The sequence below is a fragment of a genome, unplaced genomic scaffold, assembly GCF_019419815.1.
Source record: "Pyrus x bretschneideri cultivar Hongxiangsu unplaced genomic scaffold, Pyrus_bretschneideri_v1 Contig39, whole genome shotgun sequence".
NCBI classification, from domain to species: domain Eukaryota; kingdom Viridiplantae; phylum Streptophyta; class Magnoliopsida; order Rosales; family Rosaceae; genus Pyrus; species Pyrus x bretschneideri.
Genome location: NW_025999712.1, coordinates 4,573,804 through 4,593,057, shown reverse-complemented (window position 1 = coordinate 4,593,057; position 19,254 = coordinate 4,573,804). Strand labels below are relative to the sequence as shown.

The window sequence follows — 19,254 nt, the reverse complement described above, 5'->3', positions numbered from 1 at the left end:
ATATAGTTCGATAATAACATATAAATAAGGGCTAAATCAAGAAAGAAAAATTTAAGGGTGGTAGATTGCACCAACTTGATGAAAAATTAAACCTTAAAAACATATATACAATATACTTTTATGAACATGCCATACCAACATGATAGTAAGCTTTGAAGTTCTCTCTTTCCTCAATCCTCACTGAAAATTGAAAAAACACACAAGACAGAGAGTATAGGAACTACAGCAATGCATAAACAAAGTGATCTGCAGCTGATGGCTGGCTGCTGCAGCAGATCAGATCAGACCCACGTTATTATACAGGTTAGAAGCTTTCCTTAATTTAACACTATTTCACATATATGAACCAATCTTAAAAAAGAAAATTCTAATCATCATTAGCCAGTTAGAGATGCCTTTCCATATTCACAGCATGACAGAAATTGGTGATCACCACTTGGTGTAGGAAGAAACATAATCTTACTCTCTTCTTCTAAATCCATTTTCCAAAGCGAGTCGGAACAGTATTCCCATGGCGTCGGAGAAGCCATTAGAGGACAAGAAGAAAGGTTGCCATCATAAACTGGTACAATACTGCTCACTTCTGGCAGATTGATGTCCTTCCATATATCATCGAGTGAGTACTCCCCTTGCTCCCTTTTCTCGTCTTCTTTCACTTCGTCTCCTCCTCCAGTTTTCTTTCCTCCTGATGAAGCCTTGGTTTTCCTTCCCCCGGTGTCATAAAAGCTTTCTCCTCCTTCAGTTATGGTGATGTTTGATGAGGAGGAACAATTGGAAGAAGATGATGAGGGAGACATGGCCCTCTTTTTCTCTTGTGCCTTCTTCCTCATATGAGTCCTCCAGTAGTTCTTGATCTCATTGTCTGTCCTCCCAGGTAATTTTCTAGCAATTCTGGACCATCTGCGAGAAAATTTTCATTCCATATCAAGTAAAATAAAATTCTAAACAATTGAAATTTAGGGTTTCTGACAAATATTTCGGTTTTCTATGCTATCAAACTATAAATCAAAATGTTATATATTAAAAATGATTTTATGGGTCTGATTTATAGTCTAGCAACATAGCATATTAAAGTCTTACCATTCAAATGTTAGATAATTGAAAACAAATGACTTAAAACATGAATTAATAATTGACATGCTTTTTTTAGGTCAAACCTATTTCCCCATTTGGAGTGAAGCTCAAGAACTAGGCGCTCTTCTTGAGGAGTCATCTTTCCTCTTTTGAGGTCAGGGTGCAAGTAGTTAACCCATCTTAACCTGCAACTCTTACCTGTTCTGTTCAAACCTACAAGTAACAAAACCACCATATATGTTGGTTAAATGGTAGCTCCTTGCAAAAGCTGACCATCTCCAGATTACCATACCTATTATTTGTCTCCCGCCACCTTCAAACCTGAAACTTTGGCTATGAAATCCCATCGCCTGTCTCCAAACAGGCCCACAAAGCACACCAACTGGAAGTCCTCTTGCTCAGTCCATGGCCCCCTTCTGATCTGTTCTTGATCTTGCACCATTTTCATCACTGATAATTTTCTCTTTTGATGAGCCTTTTACTTTCCTTTTTTCCTTATCTTTTCAATTCCCTTGGGCCTTGTTTGTCTCTCTGATTCCTTCTTCTGCTGCTGCTTTCTTCTTTTTAGTACATGGAAACTTTGCTGTCCGGTACTGGTATATATACTACCCATTCTCCATTTTGAAGTACTCTATGATTATTGTATGTGACTATAATATTGCTGATTTTGCATCTTCACCGTCCATGTGTTCCACGCATGGTTTTTGTGATAAGGCACTTTATCAATCTGATGTCAGCCACTATGAATGCAATAATCGAAGTAAGATATTGATCTGTTGGTGCAACTTTCATAAGATGGATTCATATCAGAGGCCTCTAACAACCCAATCATATGAGTGAAGATAGTACACAAGCACTTGATCATTAATCAAATTTAATACCAATTTAATCCATGTTTTGAGATTATTTAGTCACTATAATCAATTAATTGTTGTGAGAGAAATGTTATCTTCTCAAACTGTGTAAATTTGAAGTATTCAGTGAAATTGATCTTGATTAAATATATGAATTAGATTCACAAATAATATAAGTATTTATTTGACGATGAGTCTAAAAAAAAGAACATTACTCTATGTTACGAACTAGATAGGAATGTTTCCGTAAAGAAGATTAGCTTTGTCTTGGTATATGGTTAGATAAAAGGGAATAAATTGATAGAGATCACTAGTGAGCTTCTTCATCCAATTTGAGGAAATATTGATGTTAGTTAGTCACCCTTGACAATAATAGAGGCCATATGAGGTGTAGAAGCCAAGTGAAAAGATAAAGCAGATGGGGACAAAGCTTGAAAAGCAATGGAATAGGAAGAAATTGTACTTTAGGCTTTAGTGGTGCCCCCTACGTGTGCCCTACTTTAAGACTTTCATTTTTTCAATTCAACTGAGAAAATACATGGAATGGTAGATTCATTTTCTTTGGTACATATTATATACTCTGAGGAATATGTATTTAAAATGCATCGGTAGATTCATTTTCTTCCTGCTTAAGTGGATTTCCCAACGCAATGTCGGTTGTGTGTTGCTTCCACCAGTATTAGATTAGGGTTTCGTGCATGGGGTATTTGTTAGCTTTATTTGATGACTTTTAACAAGTGGATCGAGAGTTGAAAGATAAGGCCGGTCGCCCCTTAAACGCAGCACCAGCTCTTTGGTGCCGCTGATTAACTTTCCTGAGGCAAGGTTCTCAAAGAAAGGAAATTGGTGCTTTTTCTCTTGATTTTATGAGCGTATGCTTTTGCTTTAACTTATACAATAAGCAAAAGGGCTTTTAACATAATTCATTTATGTAGAAGGAAATTATAAACATTAATTCTGAAAAATTGTAAACATTCAAATACTTTAGACTCATAAATAAAGATAAGTTAATACGTAAAAATTGAGTTGTGATAGAATGAAGTTAGGGCCAGTTTGGTTACGCTATAGCCCATCCAACACTGAAAACAAAATTTTAGTAGATGAGAAATTTTATTTGGACCTATTTATTCTCTTTTCACACTCAATTTATTATTTTTTTTATTGTGAAATTCCAAATGTGTCCAATAATTCTGTTTCTACACTCAACGATAGCCAAATAATAATAATAATTCAGTAATAGGCAACTATGGCCACCCTATCTCTACAAACCTCAACCACCCACATTTCTACGTCTCTCCAACTCTCTATTGGCTCCTCCCCTACCACCCACAACAATTTGGAAATTCGAAGAACCTTATCCTCTAACAACCCACCATCAAAAAGACCCAAGAGAAATTTATGTCAATATTTTTTTTCTTTGAAAAACATTATGATAATATTAAAAGTGTGATTCTACACATGTATCGTACACTCAATGGTCTAACACAGTTAAATTCGGTTGGTCAACAGTTTGGATAGAATTCAAACATGTTAGAGGGATTGCGTGGAATAGGGAGTTGTTATATGGCATGGGAAAAGTCGGGAGAGGGGTATGATGGCTAATATCTTTGTTGTTTTCATTGTAGGTGGCAGTGGGGGTTGAGAAGAATTAGAAATTGGGGGTGGTTAGGGTTTGGAGAGATGGGAGAAATTGGGGGTGGTTAGGGTCTAGAGAGATGGGGTGGCCGGAGTTTTCTAATGCTGAAATGTTATTTTTTTATTATTTTGTTCTTTTTCATTTTAGAAAGAGAATTGTTGAGTATATTCAAAATTTTTCGAGGCTAAAATTAATAAAGTAGGTATTGAATGAAGATAAATGAGTCTGAATAAAATTTTCCTTATTATAAATTAGTAACCACAAGGAGAAAAATGTAAGGTTTTGACTATGTATATATGTCAAATTTCTGAAGCTTTCAATTTTCACTCTTTGTTGTGGAGTAGTAATTAGCTGACAATTTGTCATCAATCGTAAGGTTTTGACTAGATATATGTGGACAACTATTATCAAAATGATGGGTAAAGAATAACAATAAGCATATAAATATAAAAGGTTAAAGTAAATATAATCTATGCTAAATTACATTTGTCATCTCAATTTTCACTTCTCCTTTCTATATTGGCAATTATTAAGATCTTTGGTTTGTCCATGAAGAAGAAATAGTTAATTTGTACGTAACTACCTCCTACTACTTCTTCTCAACTTCAACACCTCGAGCAATAACATGCATAGCATATGTCAAGCAACGGGTATTATCTAATTGAAGGCTCCTTGACATCCGTTTTGGAAAGTTTCTGTTATGTTCCTAATCACACTTATATTAAATGGAAATCCTAATGCATATATGAAGAAAATAGCTTATAAGCATCTTCAATGGAGAAGTCAAATTCATCAAAATTTATATTTGATGGCTTATGTGACAATTTGACATTATGAAAACCTTCCCACTACACCCAATACGTTAATACTTTATTTTATTTTATTATTTTTGTAATATTTATGACTTGGTTATTGAGACCAATAGTTGAGGTTAAAACCTAAATTTATAACGCATAAAATTTAGGGTGTGTATTCAATTGGGAATTTGAGAGATTTTAATGGATTTATAAATCCATAGATTTCTATGGAGTTTAACTAATTTGTAGAGATTCGATGTAAAATTTCAATTCAACTTCCCTTGAAATCTCTTGGGGAGAGGTGAGAGTTGTGGATGCTTAAAATACACTACAAAATCTCTCCAATTCCCTCTAATTCCTCAACTTTTCCAAATTCTTTAAATTCTAATTATAATTGAATACACCTAGAATGTTATAAACTTCTTTAAAATTCTTATTAAATACACCCAGATTTCTAAGGATTTTAATAAACTATCTTAAAATCCTAATTGAATACACATTGAATTTCAGAGAATCACTTAAAATCCTGATTAAATACCCCTAGATTCATTAAAAGAATTAAAATCCCTCAAAATCCCAATTGAATACACCCCCCTTAGACCATCTCCAATGGTTAGGCTAAAAACCAAATTTTTTAGCCCGAAATATTTAGCTTCTAGCCCAGAAACAGCTTTTTTGCTCCAACCGTTCAACCCTAAAATTTTAGCCTGGGACTATTACAGAATGAACTTAGACTATTTTTTTTTGTTAAATTAAATTTAAAATATATATATATATATGTAGACCATTGTAAATTAATTTTATAAACATTTTAATCTAAAAAAATTTAAATTCTGATAAATATTGGGTGAAGTCCACTCCAATTTCTGAGCTAAATTTTGGGGGGAATTTCGCATTGGTTTAGCATTTGCCCAAAATTTCCCCTTGGGTTGGAGTGTGTTTGGGGGGAAATTTTGGGAGGTAATTTGGCTTTTAGCCCACCATTGGAGTTGGTCTTAGGTTTTAATCCAGAAATAATTTTTCTACTTTAATGGTTATGGGTTAAAACTTTAAAGAAAATTTAGGCTACATTTTTTCGGTAAACTTTTTCTTTAAAACAAAATTTATGTAGATTATCATAATTTATTTTTATGAATATTTTAACCTAAAAATATTTAGATTCCGATAAAAGTTGAAAATTCACTAAATCGACCCCATGAAACATGTATTTATAAAGTTTTGGGTAGCCGACATTCTCATCAGAGGCTCGCCCTCCTTCTAACCCTCACGTGCCTCGTGCGTTGGGTGCGTCGCCTTGTTGCAGCCTCTACTTTTTTGGGTGCGTCCATGCGCATAAAGTGGGCTAGCCTTTTAACCCTAGCCTAAATTATAGGTTAAATTTGCCCAAATTTTAGGTTTTAACCCAAAACTTATTTTAGGCCCAACCATTGGAGAATGATTGTGTTAGTTTAAAACCTAAGTTTTGGTGGGCTAGCTATTCAACCCTGGCCTAAATTCTGGATTAAATTTGCCCAAATTTTAGGTTTTAACCCAAAACTTATTTTAGGTTCAACCATTGGAGAAAGATTGGATTAGTTTAAAACCTAAATTTTAGGTTTTAATCCTAGAATTGGAGAGATCTGAAGAACGTAAACTCAAGGTTATATAGCCACAAAAGAAGTTATATTTATGATGGATCTCACGATTAGTCAATTTATAGAAAAGATTGGCGTCAAACTTGCTTTCTGCCATTTTTTACGCTGAACTCTCTTCCTTCAACCTATGTCAACATTTGGCTAATCTTTTGGAGCCATTTTTGCTGTAAAAAATAGTTTTCTTTGTCCATTATTGTCACATCCTGGTTCGGGCCCTCACCACATCTCACGCTCAACTCTACTGTAGCACGATATTGTCCACTTTGGACCCCGACCACGCTCACACGGTTTTGTTTCTGGGAACTCACACGAGGACTTCCCAGTGGGTCACCTATCATGAGATTGCTCTCGCGCGCTACTCACTTAACTTCGGAGGAACCTGAAGCCAATGAGTTTCTAAAAGGCCTCGTGCTAGGTAAAGATAAGAATATACATATAAGGCTTACAAGATCCACTCCCCTGGGTGATGTGGGATGTTACAATCCACCCCCTTAGGGGCCCGACGTCCTCGTCGGCACACCAAGGCCAGGGTTAGGCTCTGATACCAAATTGTCACATCCTGGCCCGGGCCCCCACCAAATCTTGAACCCAACTCCACCGTAACACGATATTGTCCGTTTTGGGGCTTGACCACGCCCTCACAGTTTTGTTTCTGGGAACTCACACGAGAACTTCCCAGTGGGCCACCCATTATGGGATTGCTTTCGCACGCTACTCACTTAACTTCGGAGTTCCTACGGAACCCGAACCCAGTGAGCTCCCAAAAGGCCTCATGCTAGGTAAAGATGAGAATCCCACATCGCCAAGGGGTAAGGATCATGTAAGCCTTATATGTATATTTCCATCTCTACCTAGCACAAGGCCTTTTGGGAGCTCACTGGCTTCGGGTTCCACCGGAACTCTGAAGTTAAGCGAGTAGCGCGAAAAAGCAATCCCAAGATGGGTGACCCACTGGGAAGTTCTCGTGTAAGTTCCGAGAAACAAAACCGTGAAGGCGTGATTGGGGCCCAAAGTGGATAATATCGTGCTACGGTGGAGTTGAGCATATACATATAAGGCTTACATGATCCACTCCCCTAGGTGATGTGGGATGTTACAATTGTGGCATTTTGACATCTTGGTTGGAGATTCTCCAAGGATTTAGGTCATTCAATTCCTCCCATTTTCAATTAGTTTGGAAATATAGAACTTTCTTCATAATATCAAAGCAAGATGGGCCACATGCGATGAGTAATAGCCATAGGTATTCTGCATCACCTAGTTGAACTATCCACGTGTTAGATTTGAAATTTTTGCATTTGTAAAGGCATGTAAGAATGTAAAATAATCTCACATCATATAGTTGAGAAACATTGCAACTTTAATAAGTTGGGTCATTCCCACCGAATAAGGATCTCTCTGGATCCTCTTTGTGAGGATCCCGGAGATCCTTTAATCGTGTTTGTTCATCGTAAATCGTGCGGTCAGAGATTATTTTAAACTTTTTATTTGAAATTGAATACAAATAGTACCTGACAAAAACTGACCGCACGATTTACGATAAACAGACACGATTAAAGGATCCTAGGGATTCTCAAAAAGAGGATCCTCATTCATTCCCACCGCTGGCAAATAATTTTGAAATAGAACCTCAACTTCTTTAGATACAACACTAAGGGGTGGAGAAGTAAGCTAAGGCTCACGATGGGCTAACAATAATGTGGTTCAAATTTGCCTTTGGCGAGAATCGAACCTAAGACCTCTCACTTGCAAGTGAAGAAGAATACCACTAGACCGTAGTACTAAGAGGCAACACATAGTTAACAATTAAATTTAGAGAAAATTAGAATTAGATGCCTGATTTTAGATATTTATAGACTAAACATCTGTTATTTTCTAATTTTTTATTAAAGTGCTTTCACCTTTAATTAAACCCTATATTCTACGTATATTCTTAACTTAAGTTTTTTTTTTAATTTTAAATTCATTTCCATATAAAAAATGCACTCAATAATATTATTTTATTTATTGTTATTTTTATGGATCTCATTCCTTCCTCAATTTAAGGATTCAATTATATGGGATAGAGATTAATTGGATGGATATATATTTTTTTTTTGTAATTTTTAACTCAACATTTTATACAGATTATAAAAAAAGAAAAAAAAAGAGTTCTTTTATAGTTAAAATAAGGATAATACAACGTACCAATAACTTGGTACATACCAAAATAACAATAATAAAACACACTAATAACTTGGTACATACCAAATAAAGAATTGCATAACGTACCAAAGTAATATTTTCTAACGTACCAAAATAATACTAATATGTACCCAAATTAAATTTATATAACGTACCAATATGTACCAAATGATTGGTACGTTATATTTAATATATGTGCATGTTATATCTCATAATTGTATTTTAATAGGATATTTGATGTATTTTTAGAATTGAAAACAAAAAAAATTATTTGAGTTTAAAAATTTATTTTCAAACGACTTATGATAGGATAAGATGGGATGTTTGTAGTGGTTTTAGGATATTTGTGATATTAATATGTGAACTAATTGGTAAATTAAATATAATAAAAATAATTTTATAATTAAAAATTTGATGTATTTTTAGAATTGAAAACAAAAAAAAATTATTTGAGTTTAAAAATTTATTTTCAAACGACTTATGATAGGATAATGTCACATCCCGGCCCGTGGCGGATCACTTCCCAGACCCGCTCCACCACCGTAGCACGATATTGTCCGCTTTGAGCTTACCATTCCCTCATGGTTTTGTTTTTGGAACTCACGAGCAACTTCCTAGTGGGTCACCCATCATGGGATTGCTCTAGCCCCCTTCTCGCTTAACTTCAGAGTTCCAATAGAATCCAAAGCCAGTGAGCTTCCAAAAGGCCTCGCGCTAGGTATGGATGGGAATATACATATAATGATCACTCCCTTGGGCGATGTGGGATGTCACAATCCACCCCCTTTTAGGGGCCCGACGTCCTCGTCGGCACACACGCGACCCGGGTTAGGCACTGATACCAAATTGTCACATCCCGGCCCGGGTGGGACCACTTCCCGAGCCCGTTCCACCACCATAGCACGATATTGTCCGCTTTGGGCTTACCATTCCCTCACGGTTTTGTTTTTGGGAACTCACGAGCAACTTCCCAGTGGGTCACCCATCATGGGATTGCTTTAGCCCCCTTCTCGCTTAACTTCGAAGTTCCTACGGAACCCGAAGCCAGTGAGCTCCCAAAAGGCCTCGTGCTAGGTAGGGATGAGAATATACATTTAAGGATCACTCCCCTGGGCGATGTGGGATGTCACAATCCACCCCCCTTAGGGGCCCGACGTCCTCGTCGGCACACACACGGCCAGGGTTAGGCTCTAATACCAAATTGTCACATCCCGGCCCGGGACGGATCACTTCCAGGGCCCGTTCCACCACTGTAGCACGATATTGTTCGCTTTGGGCTTACTATTCCCTCACGGTTTTGTTTTTGGGAACTCACGAGCAACTTCCCAGTCGGTCACCCATCATGGGATTGCTCTAGCCCCCTTATCGCTTAACTTCGGAGTTCCTACGGAACCCGAAGCCAGTGAGCTACCAAAAGGCCTCGTGCTAGGTAGGGATGGGAATATACATTTAAGGATCACTCCCATGGACGATGTGTGATGTGGGATTGCTCTAGCCCCCTTCTCGCTTAACTTCGGAGTTCCGATAGAACCTGAAGCCAGTGAGCTCCCAAAAGGCCTCGCGCTAGGTAGGGATGGGAATATACATATAAGGATCACTCCCCTGGGCGATGTGGGATGTCACAATCCACCCCCCTTTAGGGGCCCGACGTCCTCGTCGACACACACGCGACCCGGGTTAGGCTCTGATACCAAATTGTCACATCCCGGCCCGTGGCGGATCACTTCCCGGCCCCGCTCCACCACCGTAGCACGATATTGTCCGCTTTGGGCTTACCATTCCCTCACGGTTTTGTTTTTGGAACTCACGAGCAACTTCCCAGTGGGTCACCCATCATGGGATTGCTCTAGCCCCCTTCTCGCTTAACTTTGGAGTTACGATAGAACCCGAAACCAGTGAGCTCCCAAAAGGCCTCGCGATAGGTAGGGATGAGAATATACATAAAAGGATCACTCCCCTGGACGATGTGGGATGTCACAATAAGATGGGATGTTTGTAGTGGTTTTAGGATATTTGTGATATTAATATGTGAACTAATTGGTAAATTAAATATAATAAAAATAATTTTATAATTAAAAATTAATAGAAAAATGTTTTTTTTTAGTACAATGATTTAGATGTTAAATTAGCCATCAACAGGGTTCGAACCCATGCCTTCATGCAAGAATTTAACACTTTTCCACCACTGTGGTAAAGGAAAATGTTTGATCAAAAGTTTAAAGGCTATGAATGTTTGATTCAAAAAATTCAAAATTGAGGCAAAACGCCCCTTAAATTTACGATTTCTCCCACTATACTCTTGTCCTACCATAAATCTCTTGTTAATCAGATAAGCTTATTTCTCTAGAATTGCTAGTAATTATTTAAAACATTTCTCTTTGTCAATCAAATAAGATGTTAATCATACTTATTATAATTATTAAAATATTTTTAAATTAAGAGTAGTAAAGTAAGTAAACATTAATTATTATTATTTGTTATAATAGAGGGAATTGAACCCGTTCCCTAGCCTAGGATTAAATTACAACTTGAAACTTTTTTCTCTAACTTATTTCGTTCGTTCTCATCCTCACCGCTTAGCCTAACTCTAGGGATTACTCACTTTCTCATCCATGCATAGGCATCTCCAAAGGATGAGGAAACATTTTGATGCAAATGAGTACTCTGAGTGGCCTATGTGGCGCTTTGCCTTCAATATTTGCCTCATCAAAAACTTGTCACTATAAGGGATGAGTCAATTTGTTAGACAAATATCTAGAAAACATGATTTGATTGTGTTTGCATTTGTGTAATTATATTTCTTCATCTTTTAGTGTAAATATATGGTTATATAAGATAAATTTAAGTGTTCAATTTTTCTTATTTCAGCAAGGCAAAATAGATTTATCATTAGAGTATTTTGCATAAGCAATATTTATCTAGTTCATGAAGTGAGTTTTTACCGATGTGGCGCATCAAAATGCATTTGCCAAGCTAATTTCCTGGAAACTCTTTGACTCTTCTTCCTTCAGCACATACATATCGTGTATGGTGGATTCTAGTATAATGATCAATATTTGAATTTAGGATCCAGCACTTTGCTAGAGATCAGAGCTCATGAGTGTTTGTGTTGAATATTTAATTCGTCGTCTTCTTCCTTTTTTCCCCTTATGCTTTGTGCATTTGCTTGAAGAAGAAACTTCATACCAGGACCGCAGATGATTTTTACTTCTCCAACACACACAGCAAACCAGATTTCAGTATGAGAAATTTTGGCCACATGCATGACAAGTGTCTCAAAGAGAGATGAGTTAAGTGGGAAATGGCATCATGTCCTCGATTAGCATAATTAACAAAATTTATAATTTGTGGTGGTGGTGGATTGGTGATTTCAGGATATAAGAAAATAGTACATAAATTCCTTATTTAAAGTGTAGTGGAGTGGAATAGGAAAAAGAAACCAGCAAGATCAATACATCATGCCCCCTGTGGCCATCCCACTTAATTCTACCCTTCTCTTCACTTTCTGTCTCACCAATTAATGCAACGCTCTTAAATTTCTTTGAAAAAAAAACCTATTTTAAAGTTTTTTTTTATTCTTTTTCCAAACTGTTTAATGATCGGAACTGTTTAAGTTCTAGATACGCTTTTAAGGATTATTTATGTTAAAAACTAGCTATAAATAATTGTTTACTCGTTTGATTGTCCGCATGGTCCACATTTTCATCTCAATTTTACCAAATGTAATTAGAAGACGGTTAACACCACTTTATTGATTAGGTTACACTCTAAGTCAGATACAAGTGCTCTGATGTTTGGCCAACAAATTGAGACGTGATAAAATAATACATATCGTTATATTACGCTCTATCTCTATATTTTAGATTATAATAAGAGAAATTAGGTTCACATTCTTCATTTTGCTACTACATTGATTAACATCCTATTCATTTTCAATTTTTGATTAAGGACCTTGGGTATTAATAACATCATTAATTATTTGAATAATAAAATATTTTTATTTTTAAATATATTCCTTTAGTGTTAAAAATGTTACAATTAGTATATCTATATTTATGGCTAAATTTTTTATCATATATTTTTATTTTTAGTTTGTACCTATTTTTAATTTGCAAATCTTTTTTAATTTGTACCAATTTTCTTTTCTTTTTTAATTTGTACCTATATATTAGTTTCTTTTTGTGCCCATATTTTTTTAAAGTTTTATTTGTATTTTTACCCATGTGTTTACCATCACGTGACATTATATATTTAGTCAATGATAGAAAAATTACAGATGGTATATTTATGTTTTATGGCTAACCTTTGTATCATATATTTATATTTTTAGTTTGTACCCACTTTTAATTTGCAACATTTTTTTAAATTTGTAGTATTTTCTTTTTAGTCTTAATTTGTACCCATATATTAATTTCTTTTAGTGCCCATATTTTTTAAAAATTCATTTGTATTCATAATTTTTTAATCTTTTATTTGTACCCTAATTTATTTATAATGTACCCATTCTTCTTTATTAATGTACCACTTTGTTATATGTGAAATGTATCATTTTTTTTTTTTTTTTGCAAAATGTACCAAATTTTTTAACACTATGGATACATTCTTTTGTCATTTATTATTTCTTATTGTTACATAGTTTATATCCATTTATTCAATCAAAATGTTTGAATTTTTTTATTGTAACCGTTTCTAATAGTATTATAATGAGGGACTTTAAATTTATAGGAATATAAATCTCATAAAATATCAAACAATTCATGTCAAAACTATAAAAATAAAAATATTAATAGTAATATAATGAGGTGTACAAAGTCAATGGACTTTGATCAAACTTTGAAAACCATTAAGGTTTTAGTCAAAGAATGTTAAGGATTAGGGATCGCATCCAAAGTATCCCAATGGTACGGATTAACCTAATTAGGACTGAAATTTGTATTAATTTTGTTATTTGTATGCACAAGTAGTGATGGGGAAGGAATGATATTCGTAATGGAACAAGGGTCCCATAGCTGAGGATGGTGGCAACTTTCCATATGATTGTGATTACTACTTGTAGGAAGAAAATTATCATTTGGTAATGACAATTAGCCTCTTTATTACCCAAAATACATATAAATATGAACCTATGAAATATTTAAGCTATATGTATGTCTTTCTAAAGGGAAAATCCTTTTACTACCTTTCTTTTCTACTGGAGATCAGTCAAAGGGGGAGGAGTTAGTGCAATCAAGGACTCAAGAGTAGAATGATTAAGAAAATACAAGATCAAACCATGTTGATCACTTCCACTTTGCTTGGTCCTGGTTTTTCTGTTATCGTCTTTTACTACATTACATATATATAACATATATATATATATATGTATGTATGTATGTATGTATTTTCACTTTTAAAAAAATGCAGAATTATTGTGGACTACACTTCATATCGAACTTAAACGATCCAAACAATTTATTTTGTAAGTCTTTATTCATAGAAAGTTTTGCAAAAATTCAATTCAATTTTGTCTAAAACCAGTTGCCCATTTAATTGTCACGATGAAATTTCAATATTCTTAACAACATAGTGTTCGTCAATTTCTTTAAAACTCAATTAGATACCTCAACTATCTCTAAAATGGCTAATATTTTGCAAAGATGATCTATAAGATGGAACTTGAAAAATATACGATTCAAATTGTTGAAGTTCGATGTGGTATTAGCCCCACAACTAATCCCATTTTTTTGAAAAAAAATTGGAATCCATTTCTATAATCTTTATTTGTTTACAATTAGAACTTGCAAAAAAAAATATATCCAAAAAGTCAAATCCATAATTGGAATCAAACCTGAATGAAAAGTAAAAAAAACCAAAAAATTCAAACCTGCAATTCATCAGAACCGAATATTCATTTACGATTAGAACTTCGAAAAAAAATCAAAATCATTCAACACATATTCTTCAATTTCCAAGCACCTGTATATTCTTTCTCCAAGATATCCTAATCAAGATGATCAAAACCTTGTTCCTGTACAATCCTTCATTATTTTTGAATTAGCGATTGGCAGCTTTGGCCTTTTCCATCCTACCGATTCAGATAAGATGATAAGGGAAGTTTAATCTCAGCCGCATTGATTTCATTAAAAATGATTTGACGGCTCCGTGTGTAATCTCCATTTGTTGAAAAAAATAGGGATGAGGATTCTCATTGGATCTTTTTTGTAAGGATCTGGAGATCAATCAATTGTGTCCGTTTATCATACATCGTGCTTTCAGTTTTCGTGAAGTACTATTTATATTCAATTTTAAATATAAAAAAAATTTAAAATGATTTCTAACTGCATGGTGTACGATGAACGGTCATGATTGATTAAACTTTTGGATCCCCACAAAAAGGATCCGAAGAGGATCCTATTCAAAAAAATAGGATCCCTCACTTTAAAGAGTGGACAATATGTATAGATATATATGATTTAAGATCCAGGAATACGCGTCACTCAGTACTATGACCTGGTGGTATTCCTCTTCACTTGAAAGTGAGAGGTCTTAAGTTCGAATCTCGTGGATAACGATTTCGATACCAAATTAGGTTGCCCATTGTATGGTTTAGCCGAACTCTCCCTCCCTTTGGTGTAAAAATATCGATGTATTAAAAAAAAATTCCAGGGATATACGTTTTTGACACACATTTTTACACTCATTTGTAAGGTTCAATTCGTAATGTATTTCAACGATCTAAACCGTCTATATTTTAGTACATCAAATCATCCTTGCAAAAATTTGGACAAATTCAAAACCATTAAGATATTTATTTGTAGTGGGAAAAAAATAGGCAAAACTTTTGTACAAAGAAACACTAAATTTAACCCAATGGTCATATGATTTCAAAATTTAGGTGATTTTTGGTAGACATGATCTTTGAGATAAGACATAAAAAAGTTGGATCGCTGAAATAATTAAGTAGAATTTGAGTGGATCGGCTTTAGAGATGAGTTTTTTTTTTTTTTTTTTTTGGCTGCCAAACAAGGGCTTAGAACTCGGTGTTAGTGGGTTTCAGAAAAACGTTATGTTAAAATATGTGTCAAAAGCATTTGCCTTCGGATCCTAATTCTATAAATAATTAAGTGGTTGCAGAATTTGGGTCCATTAGATTCTAGTGGGATTGTGGAATCATCAGCATTTGTTGTCTCAATAGATCCATAGGTTATATATAACCAATCTTTTTTATGATTGGCCATTTCTTTTGATTTAAAAATAGATAAAACCATTTCATGATGTAATGATTTTCAAGCTATATAGCTATAGAACAACGAATTGAATTGGGTATCTTTCTATATGTCTCTAGGAAGAAGCAAAGCCCTTCATTCATGGTATTTTATGTCTACCACTACCACTTCCTCATGAATAAGCTAGGCAAGAAAATGAGAAAAGTCTATTCCATAAAATGGAGACACCTTTAAGAATTTGATATCAGATAAGTTGATAAGCATCACTAATTTAGCTTGTCTTCTGCATAGTGGTATATATAGCTACATGCTCACAAGTGCAAAGCTGTCCAGGCGCACACTGCACCTCAAATATTATACATGTTTAATTTTTTAGGGGACGAGATATAAAAGTTTGTAAGTTGTGTGACATCATGGGTTATCTCCACAGTTGATACATACGTCTCGATAGAGCAACCAAGTCAACATCTTGGTATGATCAATCATCACTATATGACAATATGTATATACTTAAAGTTTATCATGATATTCACGATGTGGAAAAAGGAGTAAGGAGAAAGGAGGATCTAGAGTTTGCCAATTAACCCTACTTGTTAATTAAAGAGAGAGTACTCCTTCCTTAATAGTGGTATTCACATTCCTAGGAGGCTTTTTCACTACACTTGGTTTTATAAGGTGGTTTTGCTCTAGTATCTATGAGAAATTTTGTTGTGTATGAAATAGGTTTCGGTATACTGAGTGTTATAATATAAATGGTTGGAATTTTCTTTTTTCAAGTATCCAATCACTTATATTATGACACTAGATGTACTAGATCGTGTTCCAAACACACTGAAAAAATATATCAATATCTAAAGTTTGGAAGTTCCTTGGAAATTGTCGCCTAACATAAACTTTGAAAAATGGGGTAAATTTTCATAAATACTATTCAAACTGAGAACGTGAATAAATAACATATAAGAAAATATACATGCGATGTTCTTGAATTTTCTTCACCTCTCATTGCTCTCAAATAATTTTCCTAACGATACAAAGCCAACAAGAAATTCTTCATTACCAACAACAGGAAGTGACCAGCCAAAAACCCTGTCTCAGAACAACAAATTGAAAAACAAGTGGAATTCGAATTATTTTGGGAAGATGAATATTGGTTTTTTTTTTTTTTTTTTTATGGTGAGTTGTGATTAGTTTGAGAAATTAGCAGGAAACTGTGTAATTCCAACACTATATATTGATAAAGCGAAGTGTGATGTCATATTTACTTACCATGCATGAATGGATATGAAGATATGAGAGGAAAGAGAATTATTTCAATTCTTAACTTCTCTCAACATTAACTGAATATGAGAGGAAAAGGAAATATTCAAATTTCTGAGTTCCCATTTCTACCAATTAATAAAACTCATTGTCAACCAAAACCCTATGAATTTAATTGTTTAACTCTCTAATTAAAATAGAACATGAATAAGAAATATGGGGTAGAAATGTAATTTCACACAACCAAATTTTACTTCTTTTTTTTTCAAAACCTCACTGACATGTAATCCTAACATATCTCTAATTTAAAAATAAAAATAAATTAAATTAAATAAATAAATAAAACTTCCCACTCCCACATTCTCTATGATCACTCTTTTCCTCTCTCCTTCTATTTCAAAAACAAAAATAAAAAATTTTCTCACATACTTTTGTGTGTGCCCATATCTACTAATTAATAAAACATTCATTGTCAACCAAAACCCTATGAATTTACCAGCTTAACTCTCTAATTAAAACAGAACATGAATAATAAATATAGGTAGAAATGTAATTTCACACAACCAAATTTTGCTTTTTTTTTCAAAGCCTCACCTACATGTAATCCTAACACATCTCTAATTTAAAAATAAAAATTAATTAATTAATTATTAAAAAATAAAAAATTAAATAAACTTCCAACTCCCACATTCTCTATCACTCTTTTCCCCTCTCCTTCTATTTCAAAAACAAAAATAAAAAATTTTCTCACACATTTTGTGTGTGCCCATATGCTAGTATTTACTAGTACAAGGAATACAAAACGGATAACTATCCAATGAAATATTCAAATTTATGAGTTCCCATATTTACTAACACAAGCAATACAAAACGGATAACTATCCAATGAAATATTCAAATTTCTGAGTTCCCATATTTACTAACACAAGGAATACAAAACAGATAACTATCCAGTTTTTATAGTTTGTAATCGAATACCATCAAAATCAGAAATCGGAATTAGTACTAAAATAAGTAGTTGATCTATTTATCATTCTTTCTAATGGCGGAGTCATGATTTTTAAATAATGGGCTTGTTATATCAACAAAAAAAAGGTTTCGCATTATGCCATTTCGTTGAGTACTTAGTAAGCACCTGCCAATTCTTGCAACATATGCCAAATGCTTATGTCAACATATGTTCATAGCTACTATTATTTGTAAAGACTTGTCGAGAGTAGATGCAGGATATTGTGGAGTATTGTTGAAGACTGCCAAGGCTTGTCAAGTAAGGTATTTTATCGAACACATGGTGCGTACAATAGAGTCGCACACAAGAAAAAAAGAGAAGGGAGACACATATTATAGAAGAAAATAGAAGAAGGAGGTTGTAATTTCATTTGTCTTTGCTATTTAGAGGATCAAATACAATATACAACAAATATACATGGAATTTTTGAAGTTGTTGGGATCAAAAGCAAGCAATGATCTGATGCCAACTCCGCCACTGATTCCTGCCCTATAAGTTATATGATTCTTTACTTCTCTATTTTTGATAGGTACACGTGCCTGTGATTAATTTAGAAAATATTTTAGATCATGTATTCTTAGCACCTACCATACCTCATGAAGCACTGCAGTTAACATTACATGGGTGCCAAATCTCCAGATACTATGGAGGACTCGCGTGCGGCAGCTAAATGATTGGTCTCTTTCCATTTTTTCAACGATTAGAATTTAAAATTTTAGAAGGTAAAGCATCTTTTAGTTTTAGATGAATCTGGCGTCACCGGCATTAGGTTGTTACAAAATAACAGAGCTGTTTCCACGAGAATATGAATACACACTCTCTCTCTGTCTCTTCTACTCGCCTGGCTCTCCCTCTGGATTCGACTCGCTTGCATACATCTATTGATATAGAACATCTGCAATGACCGTGCAAAACTGCTGGTGGAAGACCTTTGCCTTCTCGGATACCATTGCTTGGACCAGTGAAGCCCCATCCTGCATTAGAATTTTGTCTTTATATTTAATTTTAATCTTCGATACAACATAGAAAAGAGTCTAGCATGGCACCGTGTTTGGATGAAAAAATTTAAGATTACTAAGAAATTTCAAAATGATGGAAATAGAAATAATGAAGTTTTATGTTTTAGAATTTATGAATTTTCATATTTGGTTAACATGACTAATGAAATTTGCATACAGAATTTAATGTGTACAAAGTCATTAATATATAAATAAGAGATAATAGTTAGAAAATGTTCTAGTATTGGTGGTGTCAGTGATGGCGGTGGGTGGTGGCGGGGACCACAATTGTATGTAGTGGTTGCAGCAACCGAGATGGTGGTGGTAGGTGGTAGGTGTGGCCACACATGGTTAAGTTTTTTTTGTGTTTTTTTAATTAACTCTCGCTCATAAAAATTTAGATGTTTATTTTCATAAATTTAAACTTGGGAATTAGAAGTCACAAATTTCAAGGTTTTTTTTTTCCATGCAAAAATTATAAATTTCTATATTTATGAATCTAAGCAAAGATTTTGTGCATATCAATTTAAAAATTTTGTCTTTGTCCAAAATTCCAGATTTACTTCTCTCATCCGAACATAGGTACGAGAACTCAATTCTCCAAAT

The 19,254-nt window shown here is 34.3% G+C and overlaps 1 protein-coding gene across 2 annotated transcripts; it reads right to left on the bottom strand.

Moving 5' to 3' along the window:
* Window positions 1-212: 212 nt before the first annotated feature.
* LOC103930704 (transcription factor MYB59-like) lies at window positions 213-1,951 on the bottom strand. Of its 2 annotated transcripts, none has more exons than XM_009340071.3 (3): window positions 1,396-1,951; window positions 1,158-1,287; window positions 213-900 (listed from the first exon to the last, which is right to left on the bottom strand). In XM_009340071.3, exons 1-3 carry the CDS (start codon window positions 1,520-1,522, stop codon window positions 378-380), a joined length of 780 nt encoding a protein of 259 aa, XP_009338346.2. In that variant the 5' UTR covers window positions 1,523-1,951; the 3' UTR covers window positions 213-377. The 2 variants fall into 2 exon arrangements, with proteins under 2 accessions (XP_009338346.2, XP_009338348.2); XM_009340073.3 differs by having other exon boundaries at window positions 1,367-1,949.
* Between the last annotated feature and the right edge of the window lie 17,303 nt (window positions 1,952-19,254).

What these genes read in the sequence shown, in the direction of transcription:
- LOC103930704 (XM_009340071.3), bottom strand. Translation starts at nt 1,522, where the DNA reads ATGAAAATGGTGCAAGATCAAGAACAGATCAGAAGGGGGCCATGGACT. An exon ending in TTTCATAGCCAAAGTTTCAG is followed by an intron (nt 1,288 to 1,395) that starts GTTTGAAGGTGG and finishes TGTTACTTGTAG; the next exon opens with GTTTGAACAGAACAGGTAAG. An exon ending in CACTCCAAATGGGGAAATAG is followed by an intron (nt 901 to 1,157) that starts GTTTGACCTAAA and finishes ATTTTCTCGCAG; the next exon opens with ATGGTCCAGAATTGCTAGAA.